At 41.3% G+C, this 18,836-nt stretch overlaps 1 protein-coding gene across 1 annotated transcript in view; it reads right to left on the reverse strand.

Moving 5' to 3' along the window:
• LOC120064647 (copine-9-like) overlaps positions 1–18,836 on the reverse strand; it is a 103,640-nt gene that overhangs the window by 62,772 nt on the left and 22,032 nt on the right. The window contains exon 3 of the mRNA XM_039015272.1: positions 16,366–16,412. Within this exon, the coding sequence (XP_038871200.1) occupies positions 16,366–16,412 (47 nt within the window). The remainder of the gene's footprint in view (positions 1–16,365; positions 16,413–18,836) is intronic.

Here is an 18,836-nt window from a genome sequence, read left to right on the forward strand (position 1 = left end):
AACGAGCTCCGACTGGGAAAATCCGCTTTGAACGCTCATCCAACTCGGAATTCCAAGTCGGGAATTCGGGCCTCTTTCTAGACCTTCGACATTCCGACCTGAAGATCACTGACATCATGATTTAACCTCGTTTTTCCCAGTTCCCAGTTGTCTTGAAAGCACCATAAATCCAGAGAATGCCAGACTTTGATGAAAGTTTGATGACAAAGTTTGCCCATAAGGACTGCCGTGCCACCTTCCTGTTCAAGTGAGCACAGCATAACAACAGTGAATCCAAAAATATGTCTTGTACGCTGCTGCATAAATAATATGCCAGGATATGTATACTATCGCTAAGAAAGTAATACTAAGTGTCTGTTGTGTTGTAAGCTGTTAGTAGCCCATGTGTCTCACCCTAAGAATTTGGTCCCTTTAGGCTAAGTTCTGAGGGGGACTCAGAACTTAGCCTAAAGTGCAGAACAAATATTGAATACATATTTTATAGCTCGCTCATTAATGTCTTAATCGAAATTACGGCTTGTCTCTTATCCTCTCATCGTTCCCTTAGTTTGTAGCCTACATCTCAAATGTTATATTACTTATATAGATCTATCTCATTAGAATCTTATTTATAATTTTAGGCAATGTTGGAATGATGCAATTCATTGTTTTTCTTACTTTGTGTATTATAATTAGCGCATATGCATTTCTCCACTATGAGGGGATACTACAGTATATAATGTTTTTGGGTCTGTAACCATGTTTGCCAGTGACAGTCTCTTCCCATTCAAATGTTGTTTTTTTCAACAAAAAGTTCAGTAATAAAACCATGTAATTCCAGTTGATGTTGTAAGGGTTGTTTTGTTTGCGCAATACGCTGTCTGAGATTCGTTATATTGTCTATAAAAGTGGATCCTCATGATTGTATTTTCCTTCCTTTTTAGACCACATAGGCCTAATAAAATACTTCAAAATGGTAGGCTAACAGTGTCTCGCTCTCTCTCCATGTGATGACTTAAAGAAGAGTAAAGTTAACTCAACATATTGCTGAATTTATCTGAACTAACATCTGAATTTCTGTCGTGTCCATTTTGAAAGTGCTGAATGAAGGCCTACCTTGTCACTGCTCGATTGCTTGCACTTGCTTATACTTACATGCTGACCACACAGCTCGCGAGCGTTGCTAAATAAATGTACACATACGTTATTCAATCATTGCGTCCAAACTGCTCGCAAGCTTCTGCATAGCCAGGCGCTAAAATAGAACTTGGTTCTATTTGTGACGCTTGATGCATTGCACGTCCCGCCTCTTCCATCTCCTGATTGGTTTTTAGGAGCATATACCCACGTGGGTGATTGAAAGATGAACTGAGGTCACACTCCAGTCCAGTTGGTGGTGGTAATGCACCTTAAGATTGGATTTTATATGGCGGTTGGCAACCAAAGATGAAGAAGAAGCCTGAAGGAGGAGATATTACTAGAAACTAACTCGGTTTACCATTTTATCTGTGGATTAATTGTCAGAGTAGGAGATCTTGTGCATTTCAGGTAAAAGAACAACCCAATATTTACATCCCAGGACAAATTAACTAGCAAATTAAATTGCCATGAATGTTTCATGCTTTTCGACCTGTTCCCAAATGAATGTAGTTGATTCAGAGTTCGTTTTGATATCTGGGCAGAACGACCAATTTTTACCTTGTCAGCTCGGGGATTCGATCTTGCAACCTTCCAGTCACTAGTTCAATGCTCTAACCACTAGGCTACCTGCCGCCCCGTCCTGATCGTGTCTGGTGTGGATGGACAAAATCAACATGCACAAGGACATGTGTGCATGATATAAGAACAAACATTATGAATTTACTGAACATGAAAGTAATAATGTTTGTGTATGGTTCAAAGGTCAAAACTCATGTCGGCATTCGTTATTAGTGAAAGAGAATGCAGTTCATATCGAGTTGAAACCATATTTATTTAAGCATGTCCGCCATGCCAGCTATGTTCTTTAAAAAGGCAGTAAATGAGGCTGAATGAACTGTTTCGCTGCCAGACAAGGCTCCGCTGATAGCCAGGTGTAGCGGTGGTAAGGATTCACACATGGTGCTGAAAGGAAAGCTCTGCTGTCGGGAACAGCTTTATGTAGAGGCCCTAACAGTTTGTGGGTACCTTTTGTCACCGTTATAGTGCAATTAATGTATTGTTTAGTGTTGTGTTGTGTAGTAGCTTTGCTGGCATGCATTTTCTTAAAGTGTTCTTTGTACCACCAAGATTTACAAGCTAAAATCGCCATTGCATTTAGCCAGCCTCATTTTCCCTTCTCTCTCCAAATAATGACTCCCAAGTCTCCCAAAAGATGTTTGGGACCGCTGGCTATCCCGTTCGGAAACAACACAGCTGCTTTAAGAAGTGCAGCAGCAGGTATCTGGCATTGATGGAAACTTGGAAAATTAAATCCTTGGAGCGCTCAAACTATGATGACAGGTGTCAAAATACAATGTACTCAAAAGTGTCATCCATAAAAGACAGATCTACAGATTCATTCATTTCATATCTTGGAGGAATGAAAGAACAGCAAAGTCCATAGATGTATTAGACGACTCTTCCTGTCGCCCTGTTCTGTGTGTGTGTGTTTGTGTCGAGCGTAGTGGATGACTTGACAGGTGCTGCGGGATGGGTTGGCGGGATGAGCGTCGGGAGGTGTCGAGGGGGTTGGGGACGGAGGGTGGTGGTGGTGAAGAGGAGGCAGGGGAGGCAGATGTGTCAGAGAGGGGGCTCTTGACTTGCAGTTGCATCACTCTCGTTTGATCCCTCGCTGCTTATTAAGGCAGCCGATACTCATAAGGCCCTGCAGTGTGTGTGTGTGTGTGTGTGTGTGTGTGTGTGTGTGTGTGTGTGTGTGTGTGTGTGTGTGTGTGTGTGTGTGTTATAAATTAACAACTGCCTGGGTCCTTTAGTTCGAGCTTAGAGAAGGGTTTCTATGTCTACATGCAGACAGATAGCAGAGATAACATGGAGTCAGATCAGCCTAAGACAGGCCTGGGAAACTCCAGTCCTCGGGGGCCTGATTGGTGTCACAATTTTGCCCCAGCTAACACACCTGACTCCAAAAATCAACTAATCATGATCGTCAGTTAAATATGCAATTCTTTTAAATTAGGAGTGTTTGCTCGGGATGGGGGGAAAGTGTGACAGGACTGTAATTGCCCAGGCCTGGCCTAAGGACTAGTAGTGTTCTTTAAGGCAGGGGTTCCCAAACTCCCACCCTGCGCGCCACGTCTATGTCTATGGATACAAGCACTATTCATGACACACACTGTTCATACCCCTCTGGTTGGCGGAGACAACATTTTGCAGGTTTAAAGCTTATTTGCTGTAATTCTACACATTTTGTCATGGGGTGCAGAGAAAATGTTGCTGTTTTAATGCTCATTTAATTGCAATTATATACAATTTTCCCATGTCTGTGTATTCATGTGATATTTGAGTAACTCAAACTTCCTGTGTGTCAAACTCAAAGCTAGGCTAAAAACCTAGCTAAAAATCATTAGCTGACATGGGCTAGTTGATCTGGAAATTTCATACAAGTTATAAATGACTTTTTAAGGTCAGCAATGACTGACATGACAAAAGGAAAACTGATGATGTACTACTCAATTTCAAAATTGCACCTTCTGTATTCTACTATGACAACTTTCAAGAGTAAGTTGAAAGCCAGACTAAGTTCTTTAAAAAAAAAAAAAAAAAAAAAAAGTTATAAAATAGAGAAAGAGAAGCTCATCCAGACAGCGAATCCCTCAAGGATCCAAAATGTATTCCAAAATAAGACATGTGGCCGGCGAATGTCACGCCGCCCGCCGTGAGTCGGGAATCGAGAGCCATCATTGTTATTCTGTAAGAACTTGGTAGAAAGTAGGTTTGCATCGTTAGCGTCACTGTGACTTCCCACAGAGTGTGGCTCTGCATGCAGTCAGGTGCTTTGGAGTCAGCCTAATGAATCCTCTAGCTTTAGCTCAAAGAGAGACGAGAGAGAGAAGGAGGAAAGGCTGCCTGCTGCACGCACTCACACACACTTCAATGAGGAATAAGTAGCTTTGTCGTTCTAGTCCAAAAACGTGTTCCTGTGTTTTTTTTGGATTGTTTTGGACTGTTTCATTATTTGAGAACTGAATCCGTTATAAAATGTATGCACGCATGACTATGTTGCTTTGGACAAAATCGTCTGCTAAAAGGCATATTATTATTATATCATTAAAGAAAACTTCATTTTGTCTCGGTTTCTCACTTGCTTTGGATTCTAGTCAACTTGGCTCTGCAGAGCTGCTGGCGAAACTAATACTAATCATCTTGTTTCACATTGTTAGACATAAACAAAAAATCTCTGCTACTAACCTAAATGCATCAAAACAAGCTCTGAGCCAAGTTCCACAATTCTACACTTCCTCCCAATACCTATCTATACTACCGTACCAGGGTTGTGTTCATTTGGCATTAAACAGAAGAAAACAGACTCAAACAAGGAAGGACTAACCTAGACTTGTCCAATAAGAAATGCTCATTTTAGTTGAACAGTGCTGAGCAATTAGTGCTTTTTGAGGTAGGTTTGATTTTGTTTTTTTGTTGTTTTTTTTTACATTAAATGCACTATGTATTATGTGGGTTGAATGCTGTAACAACACAGATTAAAACAATTAATAAAAGTCCCATGATGCTAGCGACTGGGGATTAACATTGGTACCCGTGATCCCAGGACTGTCCCGGGACCACTCTTCACATTTCCCGAAAAAATGTAATGACAAGGCCTGGGAAATTACAACATTTTGCCCCAATGTGGCACTAATGCAAAACAAACAACATGCGTAGCAACCGATTGATGAAAAATATAATAGCACATTATCGGATGTCACATGGAAGCCTTTAGCCTAGCATATTTTCTTCACACAAAGTCACCATAAATTCAAAGCACACGCATAATTGATCCTGCCAGACTGCACATGAGACCCGAATGCAGTTTAGAGTTCTCATCAGAACTGAAAATTTGATCCCGTTCCGACCCAAACCCGGTGACCTGAAGACTGAGCCCAGGCCTGGTCTGACATCACAGAAATTAAATGAGCCCGAACCGGGGAAAAAGCCAGATTTCAAGAAAACAGTTAGCTATATTGATTTAAACTAGTGAGGAGAACAACAAGGTGGAGGCGAGCAGCAGTGGGGTAAGGAAACGAGGAAACAGCCATTGGTCCTAGAAAAAGCACAGCGTAAAACTCACCTTAGTTATGAGCAACTGAATGATGAAAATATTGAAATAAAGTAGGCTAATGCAATTGAAAGCATCAAATTCTTGCTTATACTGATAATCCCAAAGTCATGTCCAACCGTAATACTAATTTGGGCTCCCGAGTGGCGCAGTGGTCTAAAGCACTGCTTCTCAGTGCTAGAGGTGTCACTACAGACCCTGGTTTGATTCCAGGCTGTATCACAACCGGCCGTGATTGAGAGTCCCATAGGGCGGCGCACAATTGGCCCAGCGTCGTCCGAGTTTGGCCGGGGTAGGCCGTCATTGTAAATAAGAATTTGTTCTTAACTGACTTGCCTAGTTAAATAAATAGCACCTTTTTGATTGGGAGAGTGCCATCGTGCTGCTTTGAGACAAGCCTGGGGGATTTGTTTAGATAAATCAATCAATGTCAGGTTTTTGTGTTCACTGACTCTCCTTTTGGATATTTGGTAACAATTAGGCTGGGGGAAATGTTAGCTAAGATGGGGTGAGTGCTAATGATCACCTTTATTCATATATTAGCTGATCAGAACATTTGCTAGCATGTTTTCAATGCCTGTCCTACTCCTGACCAAAATCCTGTGGATTGTCTAATAATCAATCAATGTGATTTTGTTTCACTGAATCTGTCTGTATATTTAGTTAATTGACCTCTGGCTGGACAAGAGGAAGTTGTAGGTAATTTATTCTTGCTCATCTATCACTGATCAGAAATATAAATCAAGTGGATTATTTATATATTGATTCACAAAGTAGCCTTATATAGAGCCGAGGCTATTTTCCTATCGACCCAATCTCTCTGAAACCAAAAATTCGAACTCCTCACATGAAAATCCCGAACTTTATTCTGTAACCCATAGGTTGCATTATCAAAGGATGTCTCGCCTATGCATGTCAAAATACCGCTATAACATGTCCCCCACTTCGATTGAGAGCTTCGGTAGAGAATGTGTGATAAATAAACAGCATGAGAGTAGATGTTTTTTTTTTTAAACATTTGGTCCCTGTTAAGATGACTTGATATTTAATAACATTTCTCTCTTCATGTCTCCGTTATTCATGAGCTGATCTGTTATCTGTATAATCATCCATTCGATTTTGCCAAATAGGAGATATTCTGTCATTCTTTGGAGTTTATGTTTAGCTACTTTGGTAATTTGACTTGTTTGACTGCCATTACACAGTTTGTATGATTCGCAACGCTATAGCCTACTCGGGGTGCGCTCTGTGCGTCCTGTGTGTCGAGATAACCTAGGCTTACTGCTGAAATTAGCTGAATTTATTGAGTTACATGATAATGCTCAGAATTTATGAACGGCCAGTTTCGCAATTCACAACAACGTAATTTGTGATCAAAGTTACTCTATCATTTCTAAATATCAAATTCACTTGCTGTGAAATCTTTACATAGTGGCGCAGCTACAATCTTATTTTGGGAGATCCCTGGCATGGTGGCAATATTTTTGCGGTATTTCTCGGGACTCTCGGGATAAATATGAATTATTCGCAGTATTGAAACTGTTTTGGGGAAAATATTAATCCCTAGTAGTGACTGCTTACTTTTCTTTAATTAAATATTTCAGTTGTGTATATTACATTTGTTTTATTTGATGGCTTTATTATTTATCTCCAGAGAAACTGCGCAGCAATGTGCGCATTGAGCTCACAGAAAATAAACTGAACGGAATGGAATTAAAATAATTTAACCGACATCCAGTCACAATTAGGCGTTTAAAAAAAGAAAAATAACAGCCATTTCGGTTAATCCTCAGTACTAGTGTTGCAAAACTTTTTTTTAAAGTTGCCTGCTGAGCACGACCCAGGGTGGTGAGCCCCATATTTCTTACTGGTGAGAGAGCCTGCCAAACAGCATCCGTAGCGGTGGCCAAAGAATGCATAATTTACACAGTGATTAAACTGCACCGCAGCACGGCCTGAGGGAGGTCGGGCAGCAGACTGGGAAATGGAAGCATATGGGCGAGTCCAGGCTCGGCTCCAACCTGGCAACGGAAGCAGAAACGAGCTGCTCTTCTCTTCATCCAGATTTATTATAAAAGAGTGCCGGAAAATAGACTGAGAGCAAAACTGAGGAGCTCATCGTGGCAGAGCGCGACTTTCATGGGAAATGAAAGGGGGAAAACTCATTGAGAAGTTCACAGAGATAACTTTTTTGCTGGCCGTGGATTATATAAAGTGAAGAGAAAATATGGTTCTGAGGAGTAAATACCAAACTTTTATCGTTCAGACAGTGATGGCTGGTGACTTAAAAAGCTGAGGAGGATAAATGATTAAATATATTTTTGGAGAAAGAAAAAGCTAATGGGCTGACCATTTTTCATGTTTTAAGTTACAAAACACTCTGAACACCAGCACAAGTCGTTTAATTAGCCTATGGCAAAACATTGTAAGTACTTGAATCCATGCACAACATACAAAATAGCCTACAATGTTGAGAGTCTGAAACTATGCGCAGACCAGTCTATGCTGCATTTATTGAAAAAAAGGGAAGAAACTGAAAAGTTCACAGGGTATCTTTATTAAGATGGCACCAGATTTACCAAAGTGTAAAGGAAAAAAAGTTCTGAAAAGTAAATACCAAACGTTTATCACCTTTATCTTTCAAAAGACTTGAAGGATTAAATGATAGTCAGGAAAGATTGGTATGAAACGTCCTGGCTTAGTTTGTAAGCAAGGGAGTTTATCGCAAAAAGATTGATATATTCTCCATTTGATACATCGCACAGCAATCTAGCATTTTCTTAAACTATCACTGTAAAAGGTATCCTGTTCCTGAAGGAACAGCACATCCATTCAGCTGACTGGTGTCATTTACATTTTTTTATTTTACCTTTATTTAACTAGGCAAGTCAGTTAAGAACAAATTCTTATTTTCAATGATGGCCTAGGAACAGTGGGTTAACTGCCTTGTTCAGGGGCAGAACAACAGATTTTTACCTAGTCAGCTCGGGGATTCGATCTTGCAACCTTTCGGTCCAACGCTCTAACCACTGGGCTACCTGCCGCCCCATTGGCTCCACACTAAAGCAACTATAGGCCAATGTTCCACCAGTTTTTGGTGGAAAAACATTTATGGCTATTTAGCATACGCCTTTATCCAAAGTGACTTACTCGTATTACAGACAGTGTGTGTGTGTCTGTGGATGTAGGTATTTCTCTCCCCAAGATACTGATTAAGGCTTGCTGGGCAGTGTCTACCTGTGTGGTTTCCTGTGGAAGGTAACCGCTGAGCACCTTTGATATCGCAACACAGAACTTAAACCAAGTTTCAAGTTTTATTGTCACGTGCACAAGTACAGTGAAATTCCTTTCCCAACAATGCAGTAATCAATATCAGTAGTACTAAACAATTAAGTCAAATAGAACCAAAACACACAATAAATAATAACAAGAAGAACAGGAGAAAGTAAGTAAGCTATATACAGGGTCAGTTCCAGGGTCAGTGCCAATACTATTTCCAATATGCAGGGATACTGGAGTGGTAGGGTTAGCTATGTATAAGGGTAAGGTGACTAGGAAACAGTGGTGGAAAAAGTACCCAATTGTCATACCTGAGTAAAAGTAAAGATACCTTAATAGAAAATGACTCAAGTAAAAGTGAGTCACCCAGTAAAATACTACTTGAGTAAAAGTCTAAAAGTATTGGTCTTAAATATACTAAAGTAAATATATATGCTACAATATACTTAAGTATCAAAAGTAAAAGTATAAATTATTTCAATTTACTTATATTAAGCTAACCAGACAGCACACTTTTCTTGTTTTGTTTAATTTACGGATAGCCAGGGGCACACTCAAACACATAATTTAGAAACGAAGCATGTGTGTTTAGTGAGTCCGCCAGATCAGAGGCAGTAGAGGTGACCAGGGAGGTTCTCTTGATAAGTATGTGAATTGGACCATTTTCTGGTCAGCCTCTCAAAATGTAACAAGTACTTTGGCTTGTCAGGGAAAATGTATGGAGTAAAAAGGACATTGTTTTCTTTAGGAATGTAGAGAAGTAAAAGTTAAAGTTTAAAGTTAAAAAAAAAGTACAGTTAGCCCAAAAAACGACTTAAGTAGTACTTTAAAGTATTTTTACTTAAGTAGTTTACACTACTGCTAGGCATCAGGATATATGATAAACAAAGTAGCAGCAGCGTATATGATGATTGTACTGTGTGTGAGTCAGTATGTGTGTGCGTGTTGTGTGTGTGAGCAATTGAAGTGTGTGTGTGAGTGCCGGAGTGTGAGTGTGTGTGTGTGTGTGAGTGTGTAAAGTCTTGAGTGTGCATAGTCTGTGCATAAAATAAAAGGATCATTGCAGATAGTCCCTGTCGCCATTTTTTTAGCTATTTAGCAGCCTTATGGCTTGGGGATGGAAGCTGTTCAGGACCCTGTTGGTGTCAGACTTGTTGCTCCGGTACGGTTTGCCGAGCGGAAGCAGAGAGAATAGTCTATGGCTTGGGTGGCTGGAGTCTGACAATTTTCCAGGCCTTCCTTTCACACCGCCTGATATAGAGGTCCTGGATGGCAGGGAGCTCTGCCCCCAGTGATGTACTGGTCTGTCCACGGGTGCAGTTGCCATACCAAGCAGTGATGCAGCCAGTCAAGATGCTCTCAATTGTGCAACTGTAGATCTTTTGAGGATTTGAGGGCCCATGCCAAATCTTTTCAACCTCCTAAGGGGGGAGAGGCGCTGTCGTACCTTCTTCAAGACTGTGTCCGTGTGTGTGGACCATTTTCAGTCCCTAGTGATTTGGACACAGACAAACTTGAAACTCTCAACTCGCTACGCTACAGCCCCATCAATGTGGATGGGGGCTTGCCTCCCCCCCCGTTTCCTGTAGTCCACGATCAGCTCCTTGGTCTTACTGACATTGAAGAAGATCAGGCCTGACACCGTCGTGTCGTTAGCAAACTTTATTATGGTGTTGGAGTCGTGTGTGGCCACGCAGTCGTGGGTGAACAGGGAGAACAGGAAGGGACTAAGCACACACTCCAGTGGTGCCCCCCGTGTTGAGGATCAGATTGGCAGAGGTGATGCTGCCTACCCTCACCACCTGGGGTCAGCCATTCAGGAAGTCCAGGATGCAGTTGCAGGGTCCCAAACTTGGTGACGGGCTTGGTGTTGAATGCTGAGCTGTAGTCAATGAACAGCATTCTTACATAGGTATTAATCTTATCTAGATGGGTGAGGGCAGTGTAAAGTATAATTGAGATTGCGTCATCTATGGATCTGTTGGATCGGTATGCAAATTAGAGTGGGTCTAGGGTATCTGGGATGATGGAGTTGATGTGTGCCATAACCAGCCTTTCAAAACACATCATGATTACAGATGTGAGTGCTACAGGGCAGTAGTCATTGTGGCAGGTAGCCTTAGAGTTCTTGGGAACATGAATGATGGTGGTCAGCTTGAGACGTGAGGATTAGTGTTGTCATGATACAAGAATTTTGACTTTGATACCAATACCCTGTTTAGTATCACTATACTCGATATCATCACGATACTCGATACCAAAACAATACCACAACAAAATTGGCATGATACAGACAGATAAACTCAGCTACTGCTCTGTTCAATCCTTGGGCCTCTTGAGTTCAATTTCATTTGAACATTTTAATGTAAACATGTTTTAGACAACAATGTAGGCTATGCATTAATGAATAAATGATACAATCAATTTGACTTTGTTTTTACCAATCTAACGAAAAAACAATATAATGTAAATCTCTATTGATAAACTGGGTAAATCAAGACGTAGCCTAGTTCTAGTCACAACACAGGTGAATGTATATTATTCAGAAGGAGTGTATGCATGCATTGAGTTATTGAGCTTGATTTAGCTGATATCATGGAGCTACAGATGACAAACAATTACTTCCATTAAGGACTTATTTTTATCGGCAACTGCTATGAGAACAAATTATTTTATTGTACTGACCAACAACATTTGCATAGAAGAAGTGATCTCTTCTTTCATAAAAGTGTGCTCCATTTCTTTAAAAAAGTAATGACGTCATTCGCCGAGGCAGAACGTGACTGGAATCTGACTTTGTGGCTATGGAACCAGACAGAAGGCGAGAGAGACAAAAAAGTGAATGAGTTTTTGGTGGCAAGGGAGACGAAGTGAATTCATTAATTTGATTGGGGAAGTAGCAAACCTTCATTGTGGGGACAAACTTCGGTGATGCATTTTCTAATGAAGCCAGTGATAGAGGTGGTTAGCTCGTCGATGCTATTGGCAGAGTCCCGGAACATATTCCAGTCAGCGCGAACAAAGCAGTCCTGTAGGCCTCCGATTCGGAGTACCATTTCTCTATGGAGCGCATCATGGGTACTTCCTCTTTGAGCTTCTGCATGTAGCCAGGAAGCAGGAGTATAGAGTCATGATCTGATTTGCTGAAGGGGAATGAGGGAGGGCCTTGTATGCTTGCTTGTTGTCACGCCTGCTCCCGCTCTCCCTCTCTGGCGCTCGAGGGCACCAGGCTGCCCTTTATTACGCACACCTGTCACCATCATTACGAGCAGCTGCGCAATATGACTTCCCTATTTCTGTCTGCTCCTCACTTTGTTCCCTGTGTCAGCTTTGATGTCGTTATTTTTCCCCTGTCCAGACACTGTTCCTGTTCTGTTTCATGTCCGTTGTTCATTAAATGTTCTCCCTGTACCAGCTTCTCGTCTACCAGCATCGATCCTACAGAATGCTGACACCCCTAAAAGAAGCATCAGGGAGTTTTGTTTTTTGATTTGGTTGGGGACGTCGGGTCCGGGTGCTGTCGCCGAGGGAACCGGGAGTGCCTCAGCTAGCTCGCCAGGCTCCCACACCACAGCCGGATGGCCGGACTATGACCCCTCAGCTGGTTCGTCAGGCTCCAATGCCCCAGCCGGATTTTCTGGCGCCCATGCCTCGGTCAGCCCGTCAGGCTCGCCCAGGTGGGACGCCGGGTGGCACCTCTAGAGGAGGCGGTACTGTCACACCTGTTCCCTCTCTCCCTCTCGCGCCAGGCTGCCCTTGATCACGCACACCTGTTACCATCATTACGCGCAGCTGCGCAATATGGGACTCACCTGGACTCCTTCACTTTGTTCATTGACTTCCCTATTTCTGTCTGCTCCTGACTTTGTTCCCTGTGTCAGCATTGATGTCGTTATTTTTCCCCTGTCCAGACACTGTTCCTGTTCTGTTTCATGTCTGTTGTTCATTAAATGTTCTCCCTGTACCAGCTTCTCGTCTACCAGCGTCGATCCGTACACTTGTGTGTAGAATAGCAGTGGTCTAGGACTTTATTGCCCCTAGTGGTGAAGGAGACTTGTTGATGGAAGTTGGGCATCACATGTCTTAATGACCAGTGGTTCATTTGAGCCGGATCCTGCCGAAACAGGATCTGGCACCTCTCCATTTTGTACTGTTTCCTTCCTGAACCGATTTGGCCCGATTCTGTAACTCTTATTATATGAAACATAATTTTCACTGTTTGCAATGTAAACATTTGAATTAAAGTGAAAATTCATTACCTCATCTTAATTCTCCTGCCCCCTAAAAAAACGCATCGTGAAAAAGTCAATTTTCAGCCCGGGCCTGATATTCTAAGAGTTGATTCGGGTTGGGCCGGCCCGAGCTTATGGTTTGCACAACATTGTAACCTATGTTTGCGTGGCTGTGGCCATGCGAAAAGGGTGTCTGTATCTCTCAGAGAACTAGAATGAGATTCACTTTCTATTATCTCTCTGCTCTGATTGACATGAGCCTGCAACTCTCATCTCTCCAGTGTTGCACTTCATAATTTATTTCCTTATAAAATCATAGGGTTCTGGAGGAGCTGTAGCACACCTGATAAATTGAAATACATTTGCTAAAGTTAGGGAATTACTGCTGCCTGTTCAGAAAGAAATGGAATAACTTAGAATAGCCTACTACACAATGAGAAGGCCTATAATTTAGCCACAGAGGATCATATATATATTTAAAAAATTGCTTACCGCCAATAACAAAGCATAGCCTACTGTCGGGAACATGTGGCAAATCTATTAGTGAACACTATGCAGACAAAACAGGCCTTTCACAATATACAATCGCGGGAAAAACACTGACTGGTTGGAAATCAAATGCTTCCTACTGAAAAGAGTGGACTGTAATCTGTCTGCTGTAGACTACCAAAATCTCTGATCACCTTCAAAATATTGTTTCACAAAGTAAAACAAGAGAGAGATTTGCACGAGCACATCGGCCATCACCAGCTGTGAGTCAGTGAAACTGGAAAGCATTTTTAGTACTATTATATCCTTCAATGTGTGTTACCACACACCTAGGCCTAAGCTATTGATCGATTCAAGACAAGATCGTTTTTATTGATCTCAGATTCTCAGTGTCAAAGTAACCTGTCATTTCGATAATATTTGCGGTATTAAAAAAGATTCTGCCAAAGTCTCCAGTCATGTAAAATGATGTAGAATTGCATGAAATGCAAGTAGACCCTAAGCTACTCAAAATGTTCCCCATCTGTGCAACTTCTGTAAGCGCCTCTAGTCTACTGCTCTATGCTACTACGCAAATGCTATGATAGGCATGCAATACTTTATTATAAAAAGGTGATTTTTTTGCTGATGCTTTCCGGTACCTCAGAGCTCCCCAGGTCACCCCCATTTCACGCTCACTTTTTGTTCGGCACCTAATTGATTTACGAACCGTTAATGAAGCAGAATTAAAATCACTGGCAACCAGAAAAGCAGTCTCCAGGTGCTTGGTTTCCTGCTTGTTTATAGTGTTGTACAGTTCGTTAAGTGCCAGGTTGTTCTTTATCTTGTCCTGAGGTTGAATATATACAGCAGTCACAATAACAGCTGAAAACTCTCTTGGGGAGGTAGAAGGGTCAGCATTTGACCATTAGGTATTCAAGACGGGTGAACAATGGATCGAAACTTCCACTGCGCTAGAGTCAGTACACCAATTGCTGTTGATGCATACCCCTCCCCCCTCAGAGTGAGAGAGAGAGAGAGAGAGAGAGAGAGAGAGTGCCCATCACAATACTCCTCGTAGACATATCCAAGGCTTTTGCCCCTTTGAGTTCCAATAGCTTCTCAAAAAAAAAATTGTGACCAAATGTTTTGATTACTCATTCCAAAAAATTATTCTTCTCTTGAATGACTTTTGCCAATTAAAGTATACTTGTCTATTAAAGGCTTCTCCCCCCCAATGTGACTGTCAGAGATTATTTAACCCACACACGAATGGGTAAGCCTTCCCTCTGGCTGTGTCTGGCTGACAAGAAATGTGATTTATTATGGAGTCTCAAGACCAGAGGTTGTGAGATAATCCAAATTGGAACTGGTTAGAACCTGTTCAGACCAGTTAGGCCCAGTTAGGGTCGGTTCCACCCTTTTAGGCCCTATTAGGCGTTGATTCTGCCCTAGTATTAGCAACGATTTCAATTGAAAATGTAACTGTTCCTTAAAGAGAGGAATGCTCTTCCTCATTGTTCCAACATCCCTGGTTCACCATCAATTCTTACATTCCTGTAATTATTATACATTCCATCATTGATGAAGTTCTCGATCGATTCCCACTAAGGCACAAAAGGTAGACTTCTGCAAGGATGAGCCAAACCTCGCATCTTTGTCTCCCATTCTATAAAATCCCTGAGATACTGTATGGTACTGCAATATACAGTTGAAGTCAGAAGTTTACATACACTTAGGTTGGAGTCATTAAAACTCATTTTTCAACCACTCCACAAATTTCTTGTTAACAAACTATAGTTTTGGCAAGTCGGTTAGGACATTACTTTGTGCATGACAAGTAATTTTTCCAACAATTGTTTACAGACAGATTATTTCACTTATAATTCACTGTATCACAATTCCAGTGGGTCAGAAGTTTCATCCTTGGGAGCAATTTCCAAATACCTGAAGGTACCACGTTCATCTGTACAAACAATAGTATGCAAGTATAAACACCATGGGACCAAGCAGCTGTCATACCGCTCAGGAAGGAGAGACGTGTTCTGTCTCCTAGAGATGAACGTACTTCGGTGCGAAAAGTGCAAATCAATCCCAGAACAGCAGCAAATGACCTTCTGAAGATGCTGGAGGAACAGGTACAAAATTAGCTATATCCACAGTAAAACGAGTCCTATATCGACATAACCTGAAAGGCCGCTCAGCAAGGAAGAAGCCACTGCTCCAAAACCTCCATAAAAAAGCCAGACTATGGTTTGCAACTGCACATGTGGACAAAGATTGTACTTTTTGGTACAATGTCCTCTGGTCTGATGAAGCAAAAATAGAACTGTTCAGCCATAATGACCATTGTTATGTTTGGAGGAAAAAGGCGGACGCTTGCAAGCCGAAGAATACCATCCCAACTGTGTAGCACGGGGGTGGCATCATCCTGGTGTAGGGGTGCTTTCCTGCAGGAGGGACTGGTGCACTTCACAAAATACATGGCATCATGAGGAATGAAAATATGTGGATATATTGAAGCAACATCTCAAGACATCAGTCAGGAAGTCGGATCTTCCAAATGGACAATGACCCCAAGCATACTTCCAAAGTTGTGGCAAAATGGCTTAAGGACAACAAAGTCAAGGTATTGAAGTGGCCATCACAAAGCCCTGACCTCAATCCTATAGAATATCTGTGGGCAGAACTGAAAAAGCATGTGCGAGCAAGGAGGCCTACAAACCTGACTCAGTTACACCAGCTCTGTCAGGAGGAATGGGCCAAAATTCACCCAACTTATTGTGGGAAGCTTGTGGAAGGCTACCCGAATGTTTGACCAAAGTTAAACAATTTAAAGGCAATGCTGCCAAATACTAATTGAGTGTATGTAAACTTCTGACCTTCTGATGAAAGAAATTAAGCTGAAATAAATCATTATCTCTACTATTATTCTGACATTTCACATTCTTAAAATAAAGTGGTGATCCTAACTGACCTAAGACAGGGAATTTTTACTAGGATTAAATGTCAGGAATTGTGAAAAACTGAGTTTAAATGTATTTGGCTAAGTTGTATGTAAACGTCTGACTTCAACTGTATAATAGCAAAGAATGGATTATCCTTCCAAGGCCATATACGTAAGATCTGTAATAAAAAAGTAATTTCACTCACCTCTCTCCACTCCTTTGTCCCGATGCCTTGAACGTACAAAACCACAACTGTGAAGAGAGAAAAAGAGAGAGAACGAGAGCGAGTGGGAGGGAGGAAAAGAGGTAAAATTAAAATTAATAAAGCCTTATTATTAATAATGAATACCAAGTACCAGAATATTTCATTCAATTTCCTGCACTAGACGTCTTTGCAAATTCACCTGTTATCTATTCATTTATTTGAATAGAGACAGATATAATTAAAACGTTGATGCATTGAATTGCTTTGCACCATAAGCTTGCGAGAATTTCCAGCATTATATTATGCTCAGGTCCTGTAGAGAGCTAAGAGGCCATATTTTCATGGCCATGCTTCAATACCCACTCAAGGTATGCATAGCTTTCAGACTGTCAGACACATTCATACTTATGCTATTAGTACAGATGTAGGATCTTAATTTGATCACCCTGTTGCAGGATAACTTTCCTGCAATGAAATAAATGTAAAACTTGTAGTGTATGAGGTTTAAAAAAGGCTTCTGAAGTTTGTAATTTCCACCTTGAGATTTCAGACTTGATTTTCCCTTATGAGAAAAGTATCAACCCTAACAAAAATGGCCATTAATTATAAATCAAATAATAATTCACATTTCCTCTTGCTACAGGATTAATTTCCTGCTGTAGCAAACTGGCTCAAATTACAATCCTACATCTGTACACACCGCATTGACTACAAGCATAGGTTACTGTCAAAGTGTGACATACTACATGTTCCTTATTTAACAGTGGTGAGTATTTATGAGAAAGCATCCGAGTGAGCGAAACAGCGCCCCTCTGTCTCTGTATGTGTAGCCCATCTATCTGATTCTGTCTGGTCAAAAAGAGTATGACATTGTTGCCGCCCATAGCATTGAATGCAAGGGAAGCCAGCGAGCATTTGGCCTCCCTTGATATAAAATGTTTAAAATAATAGCCAATCAGTGTTGAGCTAAACTGAGTGAGCTCAACTGTGACTGGTCCTGGCGCACCCAAAAAAAGTGTCAAGGAAAACCAGTTTGGATTTGACTACACACCAATCACGTCACATCAAAAGCAAAACGTAATTGACAGAAAAAACTTGAATTGTTGCTTCTCTTTGTGTCGTTGTCCTCCAGTGGCTAGCTAGCTACAATTGGCCCTTTCCTGAATTAGCAATGAATGGAGATAGGGATTTGAACTTGTGGTTTTACTTAATTCTCCATACTGGCCAATGATTATTATGGCGATTCTGATCCAACCATAAATTCATACATTGTGGCCCTGGCCTGAGAGGATGGAAGTAGCTAGATGTATACTGAACAAAAATATAAAACGCAAGATTTTATCGAGTAACAGTTCATATGAGGAAATCAGTCAATTGAAATAAATTCATTAGGCCCTAATCTATGGATTTCACAAGACTGGGAATACAGATATGCATCTGTTGGTCACAGATAACTTTTAAAAAAAAAGGTAGGGGCTGGATCAGAAAACCAGTCAGTATCTGGTGTGACCACCATCTGCGTCATGCAGCGCGGCACATCTCCTTCACATAGAATTGATCAGGCTGTTGATTGTGGCCTATGGAATGTTGTTCCACTCCTCTTCAATGGCTGTGCGAAGTTGCTCGATATTGGCGGGAACTGGAACACGCTGTTGTACACGTCAATCCAAAGCATCCCAAACAGGCTCAACGTGTGACATGTCTGGTGAGTATGCAGGCCATGGAAGAACTGGGACATGTTCAGCTTCCAGGAATTATATACAGATCATTTTGCGATTATCATTTCTCCAAAACTTTACATGTTGCGTTTATATTTTTGTTCAGTATAGTAGGCTAAATGTTAACTAGCTGCCCCATCGTTGCCCATGAAAAGGAAGTTGGGCTAGCGAGCAAGCATTTTAGCCAGGTAGCCTAGGACAACAACTCAAAGTGTGTACTGCACAACAGAGAGTAATAGACCATTTTGTCAACATAAAAGAGAGGAGGATGGGATTGGTCTTTCTCTACAAGTAGGGTGAGTCAATATGCTTTTTCTACTTGAATGAACAAACACACAGAAAAATCAGAACCAAGGACAGCCACATCATATTTAGTTTACGTTGATTGGACTAAATTGTTTTTGGAATCTTTTAGTTGTCACTAAGCATAGGTGATTAGATGATGTTGAAATATTGAAGTTGAAATGGTGCTGGAATAGTGGAGGCAGCTCCTGATTTTGCAACTTGCAGTGACTCACTGTGGTTCTAAATCAATAGTTGTTTAGTAGTCCAAAAATGTCTGAAACATTCACTTGCTTGACCATGCTGTAGGTCATGTAACTGTTTGTTACATGCAATATGCTTTGTGGACTTCACCAGACAGAGGTTGCTCTCCAGTTTTGTGATGATTTTTTTTTTTTCCTGGCTTGGCTTCCCCATTGATTTTACCCACGCACTGCTACTGTTATTTAATACAACTTTATTTATCGCCTC

This window comes from Salvelinus namaycush, chromosome 20 (genome assembly GCF_016432855.1).
Source record: "Salvelinus namaycush isolate Seneca chromosome 20, SaNama_1.0, whole genome shotgun sequence".
NCBI classification, from domain to species: Eukaryota; Metazoa; Chordata; class Actinopteri; order Salmoniformes; family Salmonidae; genus Salvelinus; species Salvelinus namaycush.